The sequence below is a fragment of the Helianthus annuus genome, chromosome 13 (genome assembly GCF_002127325.2).
Source record: "Helianthus annuus cultivar XRQ/B chromosome 13, HanXRQr2.0-SUNRISE, whole genome shotgun sequence".
Lineage (NCBI taxonomy): Eukaryota > Viridiplantae > Streptophyta > Magnoliopsida > Asterales > Asteraceae > Helianthus > Helianthus annuus.
Window position 1 is genome coordinate 85,833,464 of NC_035445.2, and position 19,487 is coordinate 85,852,950.

At 33.9% G+C, this 19,487-nt stretch overlaps 2 protein-coding genes and 2 long non-coding RNA genes across 4 annotated transcripts; 2 read left to right on the top strand and 2 right to left on the bottom strand.

Moving 5' to 3' along the window:
• Window positions 1–2,273: 2,273 nt before the first annotated feature.
• Window positions 2,274–2,942, top strand: LOC110901188. Its single transcript, XM_022148032.1, has one exon. It carries the CDS (start codon window positions 2,274–2,276, stop codon window positions 2,940–2,942), a length of 669 nt encoding a protein of 222 aa, XP_022003724.1.
• Window positions 2,943–3,157: 215 nt separating this feature from the next.
• Window positions 3,158–7,567, bottom strand: LOC110902915. The gene is made up of 2 exons (XR_004877414.1): window positions 6,811–7,567; window positions 3,158–3,303 (listed from the first exon to the last, which is right to left on the bottom strand). It is a non-coding gene; the product is annotated as an uncharacterized LOC110902915 (long non-coding RNA).
• Window positions 7,568–9,977: 2,410 nt separating this feature from the next.
• On the top strand, window positions 9,978–10,889 carry LOC110901189 (uncharacterized mitochondrial protein AtMg00810-like). Its single transcript, XM_022148033.1, has one exon. It carries the CDS (start codon window positions 9,978–9,980, stop codon window positions 10,887–10,889), a length of 912 nt encoding a protein of 303 aa, XP_022003725.1.
• A 1,847-nt stretch (window positions 10,890–12,736) lies between these two features.
• LOC110902916 lies at window positions 12,737–14,608 on the bottom strand. The gene is made up of 4 exons (XR_002571522.2): window positions 14,441–14,608; window positions 13,322–13,382; window positions 13,109–13,188; window positions 12,737–12,962 (listed from the first exon to the last, which is right to left on the bottom strand). It is a non-coding gene; the product is annotated as an uncharacterized LOC110902916 (long non-coding RNA).
• Between the last annotated feature and the right edge of the window lie 4,879 nt (window positions 14,609–19,487).

Consider the following 19,487-nt stretch of genomic DNA (forward strand, 5'->3'; position numbering starts at 1 on the left):
GATAGAAATTAGAGTTTGAAATTTATGGTGATTTGTTAACTTGTTTTGTTATTAGATTATGCGATGGGGAATAATAAAATGATAACTTTTTTTTAATGTTTGATAACGTTTTTTCATTTGATATTAATGTTTGACCCGACCCGACCCCACCCGACCTGACCCGAATCGAATCACCGACGTCCGACCCGAACATACACCTCGAAACTACATGATATAAAAAAAAAATTTAGGTCCGTTACCTTCTGACCCCCGAACTTTTTTTTCAAGCTTCGCCACTGAGTTCAATAATATGAGAATCAGTGATGACTATTCCGAAACGATGAAAGGGGAAAACATATGAATGAGGTGGATAACAAGGAAGGGAGTGTGTGTAACCATGTAAAATACTCTCATACTGTCTTAGTTTTTAAACTTTGTACATAAATTAAATATTTGTAACTGTTTATGTGGATTTCCTTATTTAAATTTCTTTCCCTACTAGTTATGTTTGTTTCAAGTGACACTTGACATGGAAACTGCTTAATGGGGAACAAGAGGTGTTAAAAATGTAACCAAGAGATTGTAAAGGGTGTTTGGGACATACTACATAGTTAAGAAAACAAATAATAAAGTTGTTATTGACTACATAAAAGTTGACAGTTATGTTTTTTCCTTTGTATTATTTTATTCGTTTTTTTTTTCTGTTATTCTTTTATGTTTATGGCATAAAACACACAGAAGTTTGATTTTAGAAGGGGGTAGCGACGCAACTTGTTGCTCGTCTACCTGTCATTAGTCTGTAATCGTCTCTATTTACTAGTTATTTAAAATTGGATTATTTTAGAACCTATTTTCTCATTGCACTTCAAAATACAAGTAAATCACTAATCCTCTTTTAAGTCGTTTTTAAAAGAAAACAAATAATAAATATTTGTAACTAATCGTACTTTTTCTATGAATAATAAATAGTGTTAAAAGTACATAATAAAAAAAAATCTCATAGTCAGGTGGGTAAGACGTGGAGTTAGGTGCGATTTGCTTTTTAAGAGGTAAAATCTCATATAACGTCTCATGTCTATCTGCATATAAGTCTATATTCCAATAGATTTTTACATTCTCAACCTAGCAGATGTAACCTAACCTAATTTTTATGTTTTTCCAAGATCAAATGTAGACGAAATTCGTTTTGTTTAAAAAAAATCCAAAAAATATAATATTTAAAACACATATAACTTGGTATCAATTTGCAAATACTAAATGATAATATTGTCTCTTCCACATGAATCGGTTTCATAAATGATTCTATGTGGGTCATGAGATCTATACTAGATATTTTCCAATGCTAGATGGTATATACATGTTACCTTTGTTTTCAAAACGGTACCGGTTATTAAACATTTAAACCTATTGTTTTCAAAATTTAATGTCAAAAATCTTTGAAATAGTCGAAGCTATTTTAGACTATGTTTGTGGAGTAGCGCCCATGTTACCTCACCCTTTCAACAACACCAAAAATCAAAACGTGAATGTTAAAGGGGGCGTTAAGAGGGGAGGTGTTAGCCCCTTAACGAACGTGGAAACAAAGTGGAGGTGGATTCCACTACATTTCACCAATCATATGTATAGAATATCGTTATGTAAATATAGATATAATTTGTTATTATCTTTGTAATTAATTATTCCTTAAAATAAGGGATTGTATCTTGTATTTATATTGAGGTATCAATGAAAGTAGAATTCAATTGAGCAATATCATTCTTCATGGTATCAAGAGTTTAACCCTAACCCTAATCCTTCTTCTTTCACCCCCCCCCCCTCATCCTCTCTCTCGTAATCGGTCAATCTCATACATCGGCCGATCATGTCTTCCTCAACCATCCATCCTGCTGTCACGGTTAATAATATCAAGAACTTCATCCCGCTGATTCTTGATAGTCAAACCGAACACTACAACACATGGGCTGAATTGTTCGTTCTTCACTGTAAAGCCTATGATGTCTTCGACCACTTCGCGACACCGGTACCTCCTCCTCCACCGAAACAGACAAAGACAATGCCAAAGAAACCGCCCCCAAACATACCTATCTTGAGTCATGGGAACGTATAGATTCCATTGTCTTCAGTGGATATACGGTACCATATCTCAGGATCTCATGCACACCATCATGATTACCAACACCACCGCATACGGCGCTTGGTGTCGACTTAAAAATCTTTTTCTTGACAACCAAGCGGCTCGTACCATCACTATCCAAAACAAATTTTTCAACACGCGCCTTGAACAATTTTCCACTATGGCCGAATATTGTCAACACATGAAGCTGCTTTATGATCAACTCATAAGTCTCGGGTCCACCGTCTCCGAAAACCAACTGGTTCTTCAGATTCTCACCGGCTTAACGGATCAGTATGAGAGCATCTCTCTCATACTACAGCAAACACTACCTCTTCCGGATTTTTACAACACTCGGTCGCGTCTATGCCAAGTTGAAGACCGAAAGACTGCACAAGCAAAACTCTCGGCCCAATCAGCCGGCGCTGCTCTTCATGCCACCACAGAACCTACTCGTGCATCTCTTAACAGCCGCACTCACACCCGAACCGACAACAATTTTGAACGGGGACGTGGTCGAGGTCGTGGCTGTGGCCGCGGTCGCTCCTCCTATGGACGCGGCGGACGCTATCAGCAACAGCAAAATTATTGGCCGCCACCACCGCCATGGTACTCATCTCGGCCGCCCATGAACTATTGGACCCAATGGACCCCACCGCTATGTCCCTACCCGTCCAACCCAAGCCCAACTAATGCACCATCACCACAACCTTCAACTTCGGCCCAGGGACTTTTAGGCCCAAAACCAGCAGCTTCTTCTACGGCCCAAACATATGCGACCGGCTATTCTCCAACCGACATAGCCCAAGCTCTCTACAACTTGGCTCTTCACAACAATGACTCATCATGAACCATGGACACTGGTGCGTCAGGTACAATGTCTCCTCAATTTGATAAGTTTCACTCTATTTTTAATTCTGGCATTATTAGCAATATAATAGTTGGCAATGACACAACCATTCCGGTTCTTGGACAAGGCAACATAACCCTCTGTCACACCCCAACCGATGGCGGAAACATCGGGATGAGACGAACAAATTGCTCAAAACAACATAACACTAAATGTGACAATATAAATTAAATCATTTTATTAGATACTAAAGGATAATACAAAGTTTCAAACATCCAAATATAAATTCAAACAATAGTTTATTTCTAAAATGAGTTTCTAGGCCATCCTAGCTTGCTTTCTTGTATCTTGATAAATCAACCTGCAATATGTATTAAAATAAAGTCAACAAAAGCATGTTGGCGAGTATACAAGTTTTCATACATAGCATAGTACGTGTTTAAAATGTTGCTCATATCCAAATGTGAAATACAATATCATATTGACAGTATATACTCGAAACGATGTTACTCTACGTGTCCAAACCAAAGTTTAACGCAATTAAAGTGTCCAACCCAAAAGTGTACGGGTGGTTTTAACATAGTTTAACCTAACAATACCCGTTAATATAACGGGAGGGGCGTTTCTCAACCTATAGCGCTACCATTGTTAGGGGAGGCTTGTACGAAGTTAATGAACACATAGTCATGAATGTTTACATTAGCATAACATGTCTAACATGATTAAAATGTATCACATAGGGTAAGGATAGAGTATGCATAAAATGTTTGATGTGATTGTGATTTTTTATATAGAATACATATTGCACCCAAAAGTGGAAAATAAAAAACGGGTCATGTATACTCACATTGGTTGCGTTGCGATTTCTTGTAAGAACGCACGAGTAAGATTGGAAACTTCCAAAAGAACGAACAAGAGCGATTAATCTAGATATTTAGAATAACGAACTCGTTACTAGTTATAGGTTAAATAATGTTACTAATATTTATTGCTTATAAATTGATTATTTATATTTTATAATTTAGCTCACTTCTTTCATTTGTTATTGTTAGGACTTCACATTTTTTTTCATTTATTCAAGAGAAACAGACAATCCAAGGTTTCTTATTAATTAACACAAAAAGATTTAAAAAAAAAATCATAGAATTAATTATAAAACAAGATGAGACATTTAAATATATAATAACTATGTTGCAATCATGTAGAGATAATTAATATGTTGTTCCCATGATTAAACCAAAAATACAATTTTCTTTTAGAAAATATACTAGGTTAGAACCCCGTGTAATACACGGGGTTAAATAAATGTAATTTTATATATCAAATAATAAAAAATTATATTTTTGAAACCTCGTTTATTACACGGGTTGAATACCAATTAATAAAAAAATATCTTTAAAAATCTCATTTATTACATGAGTTGAATAAATGTAATTTTATATATTAAATAATAAAAAGTTATATCTTTAAGAACCTTGTGTATTGTACGGGTTGAGTTAATTTTATTTTATATATTAATAATGAAAAAAGCTACATTTTTAAGAACCTCGTGTATTGTATGGGTTGAGCACATGTAATTTTATATAACAATTAATAAAAAGTTATATCTTATTATATCTTTATAAGCCCTGTGTATTATAAAACTTTTGGACTAAACTGACAAAATGGCTAAACCACAGGGACTAAAGTGATATTTAACTCTTTACATTATATTTATTTATATTTAGTGTACGTCTTTTATTAATGTCATGATAAATAATTTTGAAATCGAATAAATATTTCAAAAGATTATATTATCTGCTATACGAATTGTTTAAATTTAATTTTATAATTATTTTTTAATTAATATTAATTATAATTATTTATTTATAATTAAGTAGGAGATAAAGATGAGAAAACTAAAAAATAGATGACTCCAATGAATGACATGTGTCCCAAAGTTGGTTTCTTTTATTATATAGTATAGATGTTAACATAAAAAAATATCCTTAAAGCATAAGAATCAAATATATATGTACTAAGTTATAACCCCGTGTATTACACGGGTTGAATAAAAAAATTTTATATACTAAATAATAAAATAATATATCTTTAAAAACCTCCTTTATTGTATGGTTTGAATAAATTTAATTATATATATATTAAATAATAAAAAGTTATATCTATAAGAACCATATGTATTGTACGGGTTGAATAAATGTAATTTTGTATATCAAATAAAAAAATATATCTTTAAAACCATGTGTATTACACGGGTTGAATAAATGTAATATTGTTTACCAAATAATCAAAAAGTTATATATTAAAAAACACTCGTGTATTACACGGGTTGAATAAATATTATTTTATATACCAAATAATAAGAAAATCATATTCAAAAAAAACTAATGGATATACTCGGTACGCCATAGATATGGTAATTACGGAGATGGTTATTGAAAAGAATATACAGTGGTCAAACATGTTATTCAAGAAGCAAATAAGCAGTTATTTAAGTGATAAAATATAAAATAGATTATATTTAAAAAAAACCGTAATAAATTAATTATATTAAAAAAACAAATGGATATACTCGGTATGCCATAGATATGGTGATTACGAAGATGATTATTGAAAAGAATATACAATGGTCAAACATGTTATTCAAAAAGCAAACAAGCGGCTATTTGAGTGATAAAATATAAAATACATTATATTTTAAAAAACCCGTAATAAATCTAATTTTATATATAAAGTAATATTAAAAGTCATATACAATTTGTTTAAAATTATATAATAAAATCAATATAATAATTTTTTAATAATGAAAAAAAATAATATATTATCACAAAGTTTAGTTCTGTTGATTAAACTAAATAATATTTAGGAGAGTTATCTATAATTAATTAGAATAGAATAAACTAAATAATAATTATCCAGAAGAGATTAAACTAAATAATAATTATCTATAAGACATGCCCTAATATGATGACAAGTGTCCCGAAAATAGTTTCTTTTATTATATAGTATAGACATAGATATAGATTTGTTGCTATAATGAATGTCAGCACCGCAACGAACTAAATCATATTGAACGATATTATATTATGCTATATTATATTATTGTATTGATTTTTTACTTTGATTTTGTTATCGTTTTGACTTGGTTATTCTTTTCAAAGTAATGTTTTACGTTTCGGTCTAAATTTTAAGAGTTAGCACTCTACAGCGCACGCACGTGGTTCAACATTTCTACTCTTATTTTTCCGGTTTATTGGTTCCGCCGCAACGTGTGGGTTTTAAAAACTCGTTACATAATATTTTTCCATAAAAGAATCTCTAATCTATGATATTATATAAAAATGTCACGTGATCTATTTATTTATTTTTTTATTCAACTACGTGTTTAATACCGATGGATGAGTTGATTTTCGTAAAAAAAGGTTTATTAATATTTTTATGTTATAGGCCAATTTACTCGCTTTCTACTTCGTACAATATATTAAAAAACAAACCACATATTAACTATCTATAAAAGAAAACAAAATTTAATTAATAATTATTTATAAGACATGGTCTAATATAATGACAAGTGTCCCGAAAATGGTTTCTTTTATTATATAGTATAGATAACTCCGATGGAGTAATCTTACTGGTCATAAGTAAGTAATATGTTTTCAATGAATTGAGTTTGATAAAATAATACAAAGGTACTTGGATCAAAACTCTTAACAGTAAAAGAATTGTATATATCTAAACTGTATTGTTAGTTTGTTTTGAAATAATAAAACGATTAACATTCTGATTTTGAGTTTGGGTTAGAAGATTATTAAGATGAAAAAAATGAATAATAATCACAATGAAATTAACGAGGAGCTAAAATTTATACCGAAACATGGCGACGTAAGTTTCCGACTTGAACCTTGGTTCTGGCGACCGTCTCCGGCGTCGCCGTCGATCTCCGGTAGGCTGTGGTTTACTCCGGTAGGACTCCAACTAGTGTGCAAGTTGTGCGAAGGTGTTGCGGAGTTGTGAGGGTGTCGAATCGTGAAGAGGGATGTGCGAAACAATGTTGCGGAGTTGTGTGGGTAAATCGGTGAAGAAGGCTTCGGTTCTTATAGCACTCGCATGACTCGTAAGTTAGGAAACGAAATCGTGATTGATCGAAAACAGGAAACGCGTACATGATGTCAATCAGCGAAGGTCAAAGTTGTCGATGATTAGGGAATTGATTAGACGATAATGTATGCGGCCGTGAGCAATGGTTAGGTTCGTGATTGGTTTCAAAAAAAGAAATGTGGAATTGATTATAATTCTCGAGAAATCAGTGGAAATTTCTAAGGAGATATGGTTGTTTCAAAAGGAAATCATGAAATAAAAGGAAATGTGAAGCAAAGTTTCGCTGGCATGGCATCCTGTTGGGCGGCAAAAGGTTTCAATATGAACCTTCAATTTTTTTTTTGTTCAAAAATGATTTCCATGGTTTCCACCGTTCATTTAGTTTCTTTTTTTTTTTTTTATACTTTTAGCTTTCCCACAAATGGGTCCCTAGACTATTGTGACTACTACCAACTTAACTAACTAACTTGGAAACTTAACAAAACGAATTAGTTTATTTTATAAAAAAAAAACAAAACTTTTAATTGTAATGTTAATTAATTTAATTAATTTAACAATTGAATAAATAATTAACCATATTTAAAAACGAATTAAAATAGGATAAAATCTTTCAACGGTAATTTAATTTGCGAGAAATTTTCGACGTTCAAGGTTTAGGATCCAGAATTTCAAAACGGGTCCGATTTTAGAAATCCAATTTGACGGATGTTACACCCTCCCACCACCATTCCCACCATTTAAACTCAATAATGTTTTATACGCACCCAACTTAGTCAAAAACCTTATTTTTGTACGTCGTTTTACAACTGATAATCACTTGTCTGTTGAATTTGACCCATATGGTTTTACTGTGAAGGATCTCCAGACCAAGAAACCTATCCTACGGTGCAATAGCTCGGGGGATCTATACACTCTCAGTCCATCCAACATCACGAACCTCAACACCGCTTCTGCTTATGCAGCTATCTCTCAAGACATTTGGCACCAACGGCTCGGTCACCCAGGCCCAGCTATTTTACAAACTTTAAAAAATTCTCGTTCCGTTTCTTTTGGTTCTTTTAATAAAAACGTTTGCACCGATTGTATTTTTGGTAAACATACTAGACTTCCTTTTGTTGCATCAAATACAAGTACTTTAAAACCATTTGATATTATTCATAGTGATGTTTGGACATCTCCCATTCTTTCTAATGGGGGCCATCGTTATTATGTCCTATTTTTGGACGACTACAGAAATGTTTTATGGACCTACCCTATATCTCACAAATCTGAGGTATTTACCATGTTCACAAAATTCAACAACTTTATCCAAACCCAATTTGACACTAAAATCAAACAATTCCAATGCGACAACGGCCGAGAGTATGCCAACCATCAATTTCAAACGTTTTGCAATATGCATGGCATGCACTTCCGTTTTTCGTGCCCTCACACTTCCTCACAAAATGGCAAAGCCGAACGAAAAATACGTACAACAAATAACCTTATCCGTACCCTCTTGGCCCACTCTTCTACACCAACCAACTTTTGGCAACGCGCGCTTGAAATCGCAACCTACCTATTAAATATTATACCTACCAAAATCCATAATTTTCAAACCCCCACCCAACGGTTATATCACTGCCTCCCATCTTACAATCACCTCCGTGTATTCGGGTGCATGTGCTATCCTCTTATTCCTCATACAACTATTCACAAACTTGCTTACCGTTCCTACCCGTGTGTATTCCTCGCTTATCCCTCTAATCACCGAGGATACAAATGCTTTGACCTTAAAACCCAAAAAATTACCATCAATCGACATGTCCTTTTTAATGAAACTGTTTTCCCTTTTTCCAAATCCCACAAGCAAACACCTCAAACTTACAATTTTTTGGATGATCCTATGCACCCATACTTACATCACATACCTCCCCCTTTACCACACCAGCCACCTGAGCCCACCTCACCTACACATCCCTCACCGCATCCCACTATCACCTCGGCCCAATCCCCTCCTCCTTCGGCCCATACTCGATCAACCTCACCTCTTACCCTTTCACCAGCCCACTCCGACCAGCTGATCACCACCACTCCGCCAGCCCATTCGGCCCAATCACCTCCTCCCTCGGCCCACCCTCAATCACCCACGGCCCACCCTACACCTATCGACCCGACCCCCCACTCACCACTTCAGCACCCCACCGAATCCATACCACCTCCACCACCCTTACCCCCCACTCGAACTATACACACCCGTGCCATGTCTGGTATTTCCAAACCGAAACATATTTTCAACCTTTCCACATCAAACATCGCCCCTATACCCCAAAACCCCAAAGATGCATTGTCTAATCCGGAATGGTTTAACGCTATGCAAGCCGAATTTAATGCCTTAATTAAAAACAAGACTTGGGAACTTGTCCCGAGACACCCTGATATGCACGTTATTCGCAGCATGTGGCTTTTTCACCACAAATACAGGTCCGATGGCACACTCGAAAGGTACAAGGCACGACATGTGTGTGATGGTAGAAATCAGGAGGTGGGTATCGACTGTGGGGAAACTTTCAGTCCGGTAGTTAAACCGGCTATGATTCGGACCGTTTTGACATTAGCATTATCTCAGTCTTGGTCCATTCATCACTTGGATGTAACCAACGCTTTTCTTCATGGGAACCTCAACGAGACTGTCTATATGTATCAACCAATGGGTTTTCGACATCGAGATTTCCGGATCATGTCTGTCGGCTCAACAAGTCTCTTTATGGGCTCAAGCAAGCCCCGAGGGCGTGGTATCAAAGATTTACCGACTTTGTAACCTCTATAGGTTTCTTACAGAGTCGATGTGATAACTCTGTCTTCACATATCATCACGAGGGTGACATTGCTTATTTATTAATTTATGTAGATGATATTATACTTACTACCTCAACTGACTCGCTTCGTGTCAAGCTCATGGGCAGCCTCACGACTGAGTTTGCAATGAAAGATCTGGGACCTCTCTGCTATTTTTTGGGCATTACGGTTACTCGCACAGGAAACAACATGTTTTTATCACAACACTCTTATGCCTTGGATATTGTCAACCGTGCGGGTATGTCTACGTGTAATCCAGTCGCCACCCCTGTTGATACTAAACCAAAACTTAGTGCTCGATCTAGCGTCCCGTTTGAGGACCCCACTTCATATCGCAGTCTTGCGGGAGCACTACAGTACCCCACGTTCACTAGGACCGTTATCAGTTATGCCGTTCAACAAATATGTATTCATATGCATAATCCTAGCATCGAGCACTGGCAAGCCTTGAAACGTATTATTCGTTATGTACGCGACACGGCAGAATATGGACTTACTCTATCTCCATGTCCTTCTATCTCTCTACGGGCTTATACAGATGCAGATTGGGCGGGGTGTCCGGATACCCGTCGCTCAACCTCCGGATATTGTGTTTACATGGGACAAAATCTATTTTCTTGGTCTTCAAAACGTCAGTCTACCATCTCTCGCTCCAGTGCCGAAGCGGAATACCGAGCGGTTGCCAATGTCGTTGCTGAAGTTTGTTGGCTTCGTAACCTCCTTCTCGAGTTACATCGACCGCTCTCCACAGTCACTTTAGTATATTGTGACAACATCAGTGCCATCTACCTATCTAGTAATCCGGTTCAGCATCAACGCACGAAGCACATCGAACTGGACATTCATTTTGTGCGTGAACATGTTCAACGTGGTACCATCCGGATACTTCACACTCCTACTCGTTTGCAGATTGTTGACATCTTCACCAAAGGCTTACCTCGAGTATTATTCGAAGATTTTCGCTCCAGTCTCAACATTCGCCCACCTCTTGCTTCGACTGCGGGGGTGTAATAGAATATCGTTATGTAAATATAGATATAATTTGTCATTATCTTTGTAATTAATTATTCCCTAAAATAAGAGATTGTATCTTGTATTTATATTGATGTATCAATGAAAGTAGAATTCAATTGAGCCAAATGATTCTTCAATATGCATGCATACACATAAACATTCATTTGCTTTTTTTTTAATTTTATAGTTAAAGCATAACGCGCTTGTTAAGACCATGTGTAGTCTGGCGTTTTTTTAAAAAAAAAATTCAAAAATAACGCCGGAAAACGCCCGGCATCCACTACACCCGGCGTTATTTAGCGTTTTTTTGCAAAAAAAAATTCAGTTGGCGTGATTTAAACAACGCTCTCAAGGATTTTGTTTGGCCAATAGAATTAACTCTTCCCCATCTTTATCCAATAGGTGTTTTTTTGTTGGTTTTTTATTTAATTTTTTACACCCTTTAACATAATGTCCACATCCCCACTACACCTATTTTAGAAAAACGTCCAATAATGCCCCTTGCTGACTGTACTGACACGTGACGGAAAACGCCCTAGGGTAAGGACATTATTCACCCAAACCACTACACATGGTCTAAAGAGTGGATTAGTTAAAGCACACTGCCTACACGGCAGTGATGTGATAGTAACATAACGCTTTAACATGCACTTTTTGGTTAACCTACATACAACGCATATCCTTAGTACATTTATAACGTCAACAAAAATATGAAGCTTGGAATAAACAAAATATAGAGTCTGAAATATCAATGAACAACTATATGAAAATTTGGAAAAGAATAAAATATTTCTTTTTTTTTTAAATCTATTCCAATCATGATTCGCCAGTTCATATGGGGTATTTTCAAAAGTACTCAACCAGATTGTTTATGTTATCAGTTGTTCTATTAGCCGGTCCGAGAACGTCGCATTGCGTCTTTCATAGCTCATGACTATATACATATAACGAAAAAACAAACTTAATAACTTTTTATCAGATAGTTTCATCATTTTACATAGCAACAATTCTCTTCTACAAATTAAATTGGCATTTACATAACGATATGATATGTTAACGTCACATTAATCCTTCACATGGACCCAAATTCACATAAAGTGTAATAAATTGGCGGCTTATCCACAAATTCACAGACATGTTATGTCACTGTTACGATCCATCCCCATCTGTATCTCTTTAATTTCCTATTCTTGATATATAAAAACAAAAAAAAAACCTTCATTTTTCCTAAATAAAGATTTAGATCTATAAAACATTAATTGCTAATTCAATCGATGATTACACATGTAAACCACATTGCTATGTAAATCATGGGACCTTGTTTTTCAATTTATTATCATTACTATATCTTAATCATATTATATAATCTCTTATTACAAACCATTACAAATTTTCAAGGCAAGTAAACAAATAACAAGTTGTGTCACGACCCACTTTTAATTATTATTATTATTATTATTATTATTATTATTATTATTATTATTATTATTATTATTATTCATGCACTAGTACAAAAGTAATCAAATGATGCGGGTAAATTGGCTATGAAATGCGGTTCTAGACCCCCATCTTATGGCATAGCATCTTATGGTTATAGGCCAAAAGATGCGGGTTCAGAAAATGGTGTTCTAGAACCGCATCTTTTGACAACTTAAGCAAAAACTGTTTTTCCTAATATATCCAAGAGATGTGGTTCTAGAACCGCATCTCTTGGTGTCAAAGCTAAAAAATATATTTTTCTTTTACGGTTCAATTTTCAGAAAAATTTATTAAAAATATTTTCAGTAAATTCCTATTATAAACAAATTATCAAAAAATAAAAATAAAATATACAAAAAAGTAAATTATATTAAAACCAATATAAAATAACCCAAGAAGATAAATTACAAAGTTTTCAAAGTAACACAAATTTACAAAAATTTCAAAGTAACACAACTCTGAAGATAAATGTGATGTACATTCCCGAACCAATGTCTTCATACTTGCAACCTAAACCGACCTCTTCCCTTCATTCTTGCAACCCGAACCGACCTCTTCCATCATACTTGGAACCAGAACGATAGAAATTACCTAACAAAACATAACGTTATATTAATAAAGTAAAGCTTAAAATGTATACGCAATTGTAGATATGTATAATATGCAATCATTAAATTCAAATGTTAAATAGTAGAATTTGAGCGATAAATCATTAAGTGATTAGAATATGAGCTAACCTTGAGACGCCTTTATGGAGTTCACGTCCAGCCCCCGGGTTTGTTAACGAACATCCGAGTATATGGCATACATTAAATAACTACAAACAAAATTAAAACTCATATCCAATTCAAGCTTGAAAAAATAAACAGAACCATAATTGCATCTTTTCACATAAACACAAAATCACATATTTTAATCAGTTGAACATATTCCTTTTCTTATATACTGACCTTGGTTTGAAGATGGGTTGAAGCACATATTGAACCACCCGCAACTTCTGGCTTCTGATCACTAATGCAAATAATTAATGGTTGTATATGAATAAATATATTACAGGGATTAAAAAAACACAAATAAGAACACATAAAATAACTTCTTGTTATTCCTCAAATTATCAATAATAACATGTTAAATCAATATACAGAGAGCATAGTGCATTAAGTGTGAAATAAAAGACCATTTGAAATTTAATTATGACTTAATTATTTAAAGGTTTCATTATATATTACATATCAATATATTTCAAAGAAAACAAAACCTCAGAAGAACAAATCAACTAATACTTCGCTTAACACGATTAATTTGTTTAACCCGTTTTTTTCTAAACGTGTCAAAGCGTAGGCGGGTGGTGAGTGATAACCAAGTTGTAAACGTGCTAATTGAGTTGATGAGTTGTATAAAAATGGAATAAGTTTTAGACCACTAGTAGTGGGGATTTTTTGTGCTTTCCCCCCAAAAAAGCCCAACAACGCCGCTGACCGCCCCGGGGCGTTTTTTTCTTTTTTTTGAAAAAAATGGAGGAGCGTGCTTTTCTAAAAGTCTTCTTCTTTTTTGGGGCCCATAGCATTTTTTGATTTTTTTTATTTAATTATATTACCCCCTTTTAATATAATGCTCACATTCCCACTACACCACTTTTAACATAATGCCCCACAATGCTCACATGCTGACTGGACCAACACATGACGCAAAATGCCCAAGAGTCTTTTATAAAAATGGGGGGTCAAGCGTATATAGCCAAAAATTTCTATACGAAAACTACATATTTTCTCCTACTGAGCAAAAAGTTCGGAAGGTCAGCCGCCCCTTAAAAGCTTCGCCCATGCCTGATATGCCATCTTTCACAACAACCTTAATGAAACACAAATCAATGCCTAAATAATAACATAAACAAATAAAAGCATTTAAATGGAGAAAAAACGCAAGCTAACAGGTCCTAGTGATAAGCAATACATCAAACAATTGGTCAGCATGTTGTTGGTAAAAAATAATTTCTCTACATCGTAGTTGAACTCCTATTATACGGATAGAAAGAAGTAAAGAACAATGAAATAAATAAAAACACTTACAAGATCGTAAGTACCATTTTTCAACTTAACTTTTGGTTGAATTTTGGATGAGAAGAAGAGATAATCCACTAGAAACAACATAGAATAAGATACATTGAAGAAGGAGAAGAAGTAAATGGCGAGAAGAATAAGGGGTAGCAGTTGAAGTCTGGAAGGGAAATTAAATTGGGGGAAATCTTAAAAAATTAGGAGGGAACATATAACAAAAGGGTGGGAGTATCAAAATTTTTGAATCCGTTCAAATAAAAAATCAAATTTTTTGGGTAAGATATTAAAATTATTTGTAGAAAATAATTGTAAGTTATAAAACATAAATAAAATGAGAATAAAATTATACTATATTTAATCATGATCAAGTACAAATAATTAGAACTAGCCAGAAAAATAGGTCGGTATCCATTTAGTTAGTTATACTACCAAAATTTGGTTGGTAACAATTCAGTTTTTTACAGTACCGCCACTTAATACCAAGAAAAATTAAAACATTTATTATCGGAATTCAGTATAGTAACCAATAAATAAAAAAATACACTATTAATAGCAACCAAAACATAAGAACTTTTCTATTATGTTTTAGTAAATCTCTCAACTTATAAATAACAAGGTTGCAACATAAAAGAGTTATATTAGATCATTAAATGCAAACTTTATGTCGAATGAGGTTGCATTATAGTTAAATGTAACACAGTTGAAAAGGGTTGTATCTAAAAAATTGCATTAGCCTTATTTTCTATTAGTGATTCTTATGGACCATTAATCATCCTAAACGGCCTTCATTGACAATAATGGAGCATGAACAACCCTCGTTAACCATCGTTGGTAGGGCTGTAAACGAACCGAACGAACACGAATGAGGCCTTGTTCGTGTTCGTTCGTTAAGGAAATAAACATGTTTACGAACGGTTCATGAACACTTACCAAACGAGTTTTTATGTTCGTGTTCGTTCATTAAGGAAATGAGCGTGTTCACGAACACAAGCGAACACAAATAAATTTGACGAACGCGATGAAGGATAAAGGTGGATGGCCCAGAGAGTAGCACTAGAACTTGAATCCTTTATTGTGGAACGGAGGTAGATCATATTCGTCGATGTAAATAATAAAAAAAGAAAGGGAGATGGTGCATAAACAAGGTGAAAAAGAGTTTCCTAGTTTAATTGTTAGGGTAATGATATAAATAAAAGTTTAATAGTATAAAAAAGTATAGATAAAATATATGAAAGTATAAAAATCTTTAATTAAAACACGAACATACGAACATAAACGAACGCAAATGAACGAATGTTCACAAACACCTTACCGAACGTTCACGAACACAATTGAACGAACGAGACCTTTGTTCATGTTCGTTCATTGAACTAATCGAACGGAATTTCTTGTTCATGTTCGTTCGTTTATTAAACGAACGAACATAAACGAACTTCCCGCCGAACGGTTCACGAAATGTTCGCTGAACGTTCGGTTCGTTTACAGCCCTAATCGTTGGCCCTAATTGGTGCATCAATAATCATCCTAATGGACCATTGATCATCCTTAACACCCTTCATTAATAAAAATGGAGCATGAACAACCCTAGTTGACCGTCATTGGCCCTAATAGGCCCATTAACCATCCTAGTGGTCCATTGATCATCCTAAACGCCATTCATTGACAATAGCAGAACATAAACAACCTTAGTTGACCACCATTTACCTAATTATAATCATAAAACATCGTTTATCATAAGAAAGTTATTTATTTCTTATATTAATACTATATATGAAACCTTTATATATATATATATATATATATATATATATTGTTATTTAGTATTTTGACATAAATGAAACATGGACAACCATAGTTGACCATCACTGGCCCTAATAGGCCCATTAACCATCCTAGTGGTCCATTGATCATCCTAAACGCCCTTTATCGACAAAAATGGAGCATAATAACCCTAGTTGACCACCACTGTCCCTGGTTGACCTATCAGTCACCCTAATGAACCATTAATTATCCTAAACGACCTTCATTGACAAAAATGTTTCACGAACAACCTTAGTTGACCATCATCGCTATATTTTTAAACAACATACACGTGATTATCGCTATATGTTTAAAGCTTTTTTATATTGATCATTAAAGGATACGTCGATACATACACATATAAATACACTAACACATACGTAGTACATCCGTGGCAGATCTAGCCCAAAAATTCAGTGGTATCCCATTTTTTGGGATAAGAGGTATCCTTTGTATAAAACCGAAAAAAGTCACACTACGTAGATGGAGTTGAGGGGTATTTTTATACTACGAAGATGGAATTGAGGGGTAGCATGGGCAACCCCGACTTGTACACTACCACCACCCCTATAGTACATATAAATAAATAAGTACGTACCTGTATACACAATAAATCAATAAATAAAAAAGTAATTATCTGTAATCATAAAAATTGTTTATCATAAGAAATTTATTTATTTCTTATTGTTAATACTATATATGAACACCTTTTATATATATTTTGTTATTTAGTATCATTAACAATAGGAAAGGTGTTAGCTTAGTAAGGAACAATATCTTGTCCTCCTGTACGTTCTTCTTCATTGAATCCTTTCTCGAATCTCCAATCTTGAATCCCTTGAACTTCAACAGCCTTTTTTTCCTCTTATTTTCCCTTGTTTTGTCCAATATTTAGGGCTTCTATGACATCTCTATCTTTATATACTGCTCCTTTGTAAGTTGGGCTGTTTACAACCTGTATACCCGAACTCGAGTCACAACCCGTTAATAAGGGAAAGTTGTTGTTATTGATCTAGGGTTTCCACATAGTACGTCGGGGTCTTGACTTGGGACTCACGACTCTTACTCACTCTCTAGGCTCACGGCCCGTAAACAACAGACTTGGGCCTGCCTTCTACACATCTTCAGTGATATTCAGTTCTAACCCGTAAATCCTTTATCTCACTTAGGAACCTGTAAAATACTCATAAAGAAACATTTAAGCAATTCCAATCACTATTTACAACAAACAACTATCCTAATGGACCATTGATCATCCATAATGTCCTTCATTAACAAAAATGGAGCATAAACAACCATACTTTACCACCGATGTCACTACTTGAGCTATCAATCATCCTAATGGACCATTGATCATCTTTAACGCTCTTCATTGACAAAAATGGAGCATGAATGGCCCTAGTTAACCACCATTGTCGATAGTCCTAATAGACCATTGGTCATCCTAAACGACCTTCATTGACAAAAATGTTTCACGAACAACCTTAGTTAACCATCATCGTTATATGTTTAAACAACATGCACATGATCATCGCTATATGTTTAAACCTTTTTTATATCAATCATTAAAGTATACGTCGATATATACACATATAAATACACTAACACATACAAAGTACATATCAATAAATAAGTACTTACCTATATACACAATAAATCAAATAATAAAAAATAATTATTTGTAATCAACAAAAAAATTATTTATTTCTTATTGTTGATACTATATATGAAAACGTTTTTTATATATATTTTCTTATTTAGTATCATTAATAAAAAAAAATCAATTATACATATACAAGTAGTATCTACTTATTGTTTATTATTAGTTTTTTATTAATCAATAGTAGTATTTACTTAATACTTGTTTTTTATTATTATTACTGTATCAAGAGATGTGGTTTTTGAACCGCATCTTTTGGCTCTTGATTTTTTTCAAAACACTCATATGATGCGGTTACATAAGAATCACATCTTTTGGCTAATATTTTTTTCAAAACATACATAAGATGCGGTTTAGAGAGGGGAACCGCATCTTTTGAAAACCCCCATAGCCTCTTTTGATCATTTTTGTACTAGTGATGAAATGAAAGGCTTAGTAACAGTAGCTAAAGTTTTTTTTATTTTTGTCACCAAAGTTCGACGGGTTCCCACTAAATACTATTATGTCTATGTTTTTTTATTCTTTTTCTCTTTTAATTACATGAAAAATGTTAGTTTTTTCTATCATTACTTTTATTTTATTATAATAATTAATTATAGACATATTTTGTTTTTCTTTCTGGTGAGTTGCTATCGCTCCTTTCCTTTCAATCAAGCTAGGCTGAAGACTTTATCTTTCTAGCCAAGCAAGCCCCCAAAGGCACGTGTCGTAACTTTTTAGATACTATGTATTATAAAGTTACGAGTATGATGCTCTAACATGCCTATATATATTACGTTTCAATAAAAGATTTGTTTAAAATCGAACGGGTCAAATATAGTTGAACTTTCTGTTCTTTTCCATGACGAATTGAACCGGCATCAATCTTGGTACTGATATTTGTTTTTATGGTGTGATGAACATAATGATTCTGATTGAATAATTATCCAAACAGGTTCCGATATTGTTATTACGAACTAATACTGATGTTCGTTTTTATGGTTTTCCGTCGATGTAAATTGCGTGTCAATATCCTATTGAGACATATTTATTTAGATTGCTATACAAAATACCGGTATCATACCAATATTGTAACGAAGCAAATCAATACTTACCAAATACCCATCACAACACTCGGGATATTTTACTAGTTATTATTATTTTTCGTGGTGCAAAACTGCAAATAGTCAAGTTCAGACTAGTCTACGTACTTTTTCTACAACCTTCAATCACGGATAAAAAATTGAGGATTAGTTGAAAAGACGGAAATGCCCTTGGGAAACAGACGTTATTAAGTTTGAAATGAGGGTAGTATGGGTAATACGTGATGTATCATCCTTCTGGCCTGACACTCGTGAAAACAATAATGGAGAGCACCAAACATGCTTCAACTGCTACTCAGATACTCAATTATTTTTCATTAAATTTTATCACCATTGCTTCCTACTGAAATAATTGCTGCTTGCAATATTAATATATGTGTATGTATAGGCTGTAGGCAAGATATTAGTGATCTATTTTTCAAAAAAATAGTGGAGAATTAGCAAGTAATTGAATCCTTAGACTATATTATATCACTTTCACTTTTTATAAGTAGAAATCTTAGATTTAACTCCATTA

Excerpts from the sequence above, each read along its gene's own strand:
- LOC110901188 (XM_022148032.1), top strand. The coding sequence starts at position 2,274 with ATGGCCGAATATTGTCAACACATGAAGCTGCTTTATGATCAACTCATA.
- LOC110901189 (XM_022148033.1), top strand. The coding sequence starts at position 9,978 with ATGGGCAGCCTCACGACTGAGTTTGCAATGAAAGATCTGGGACCTCTC.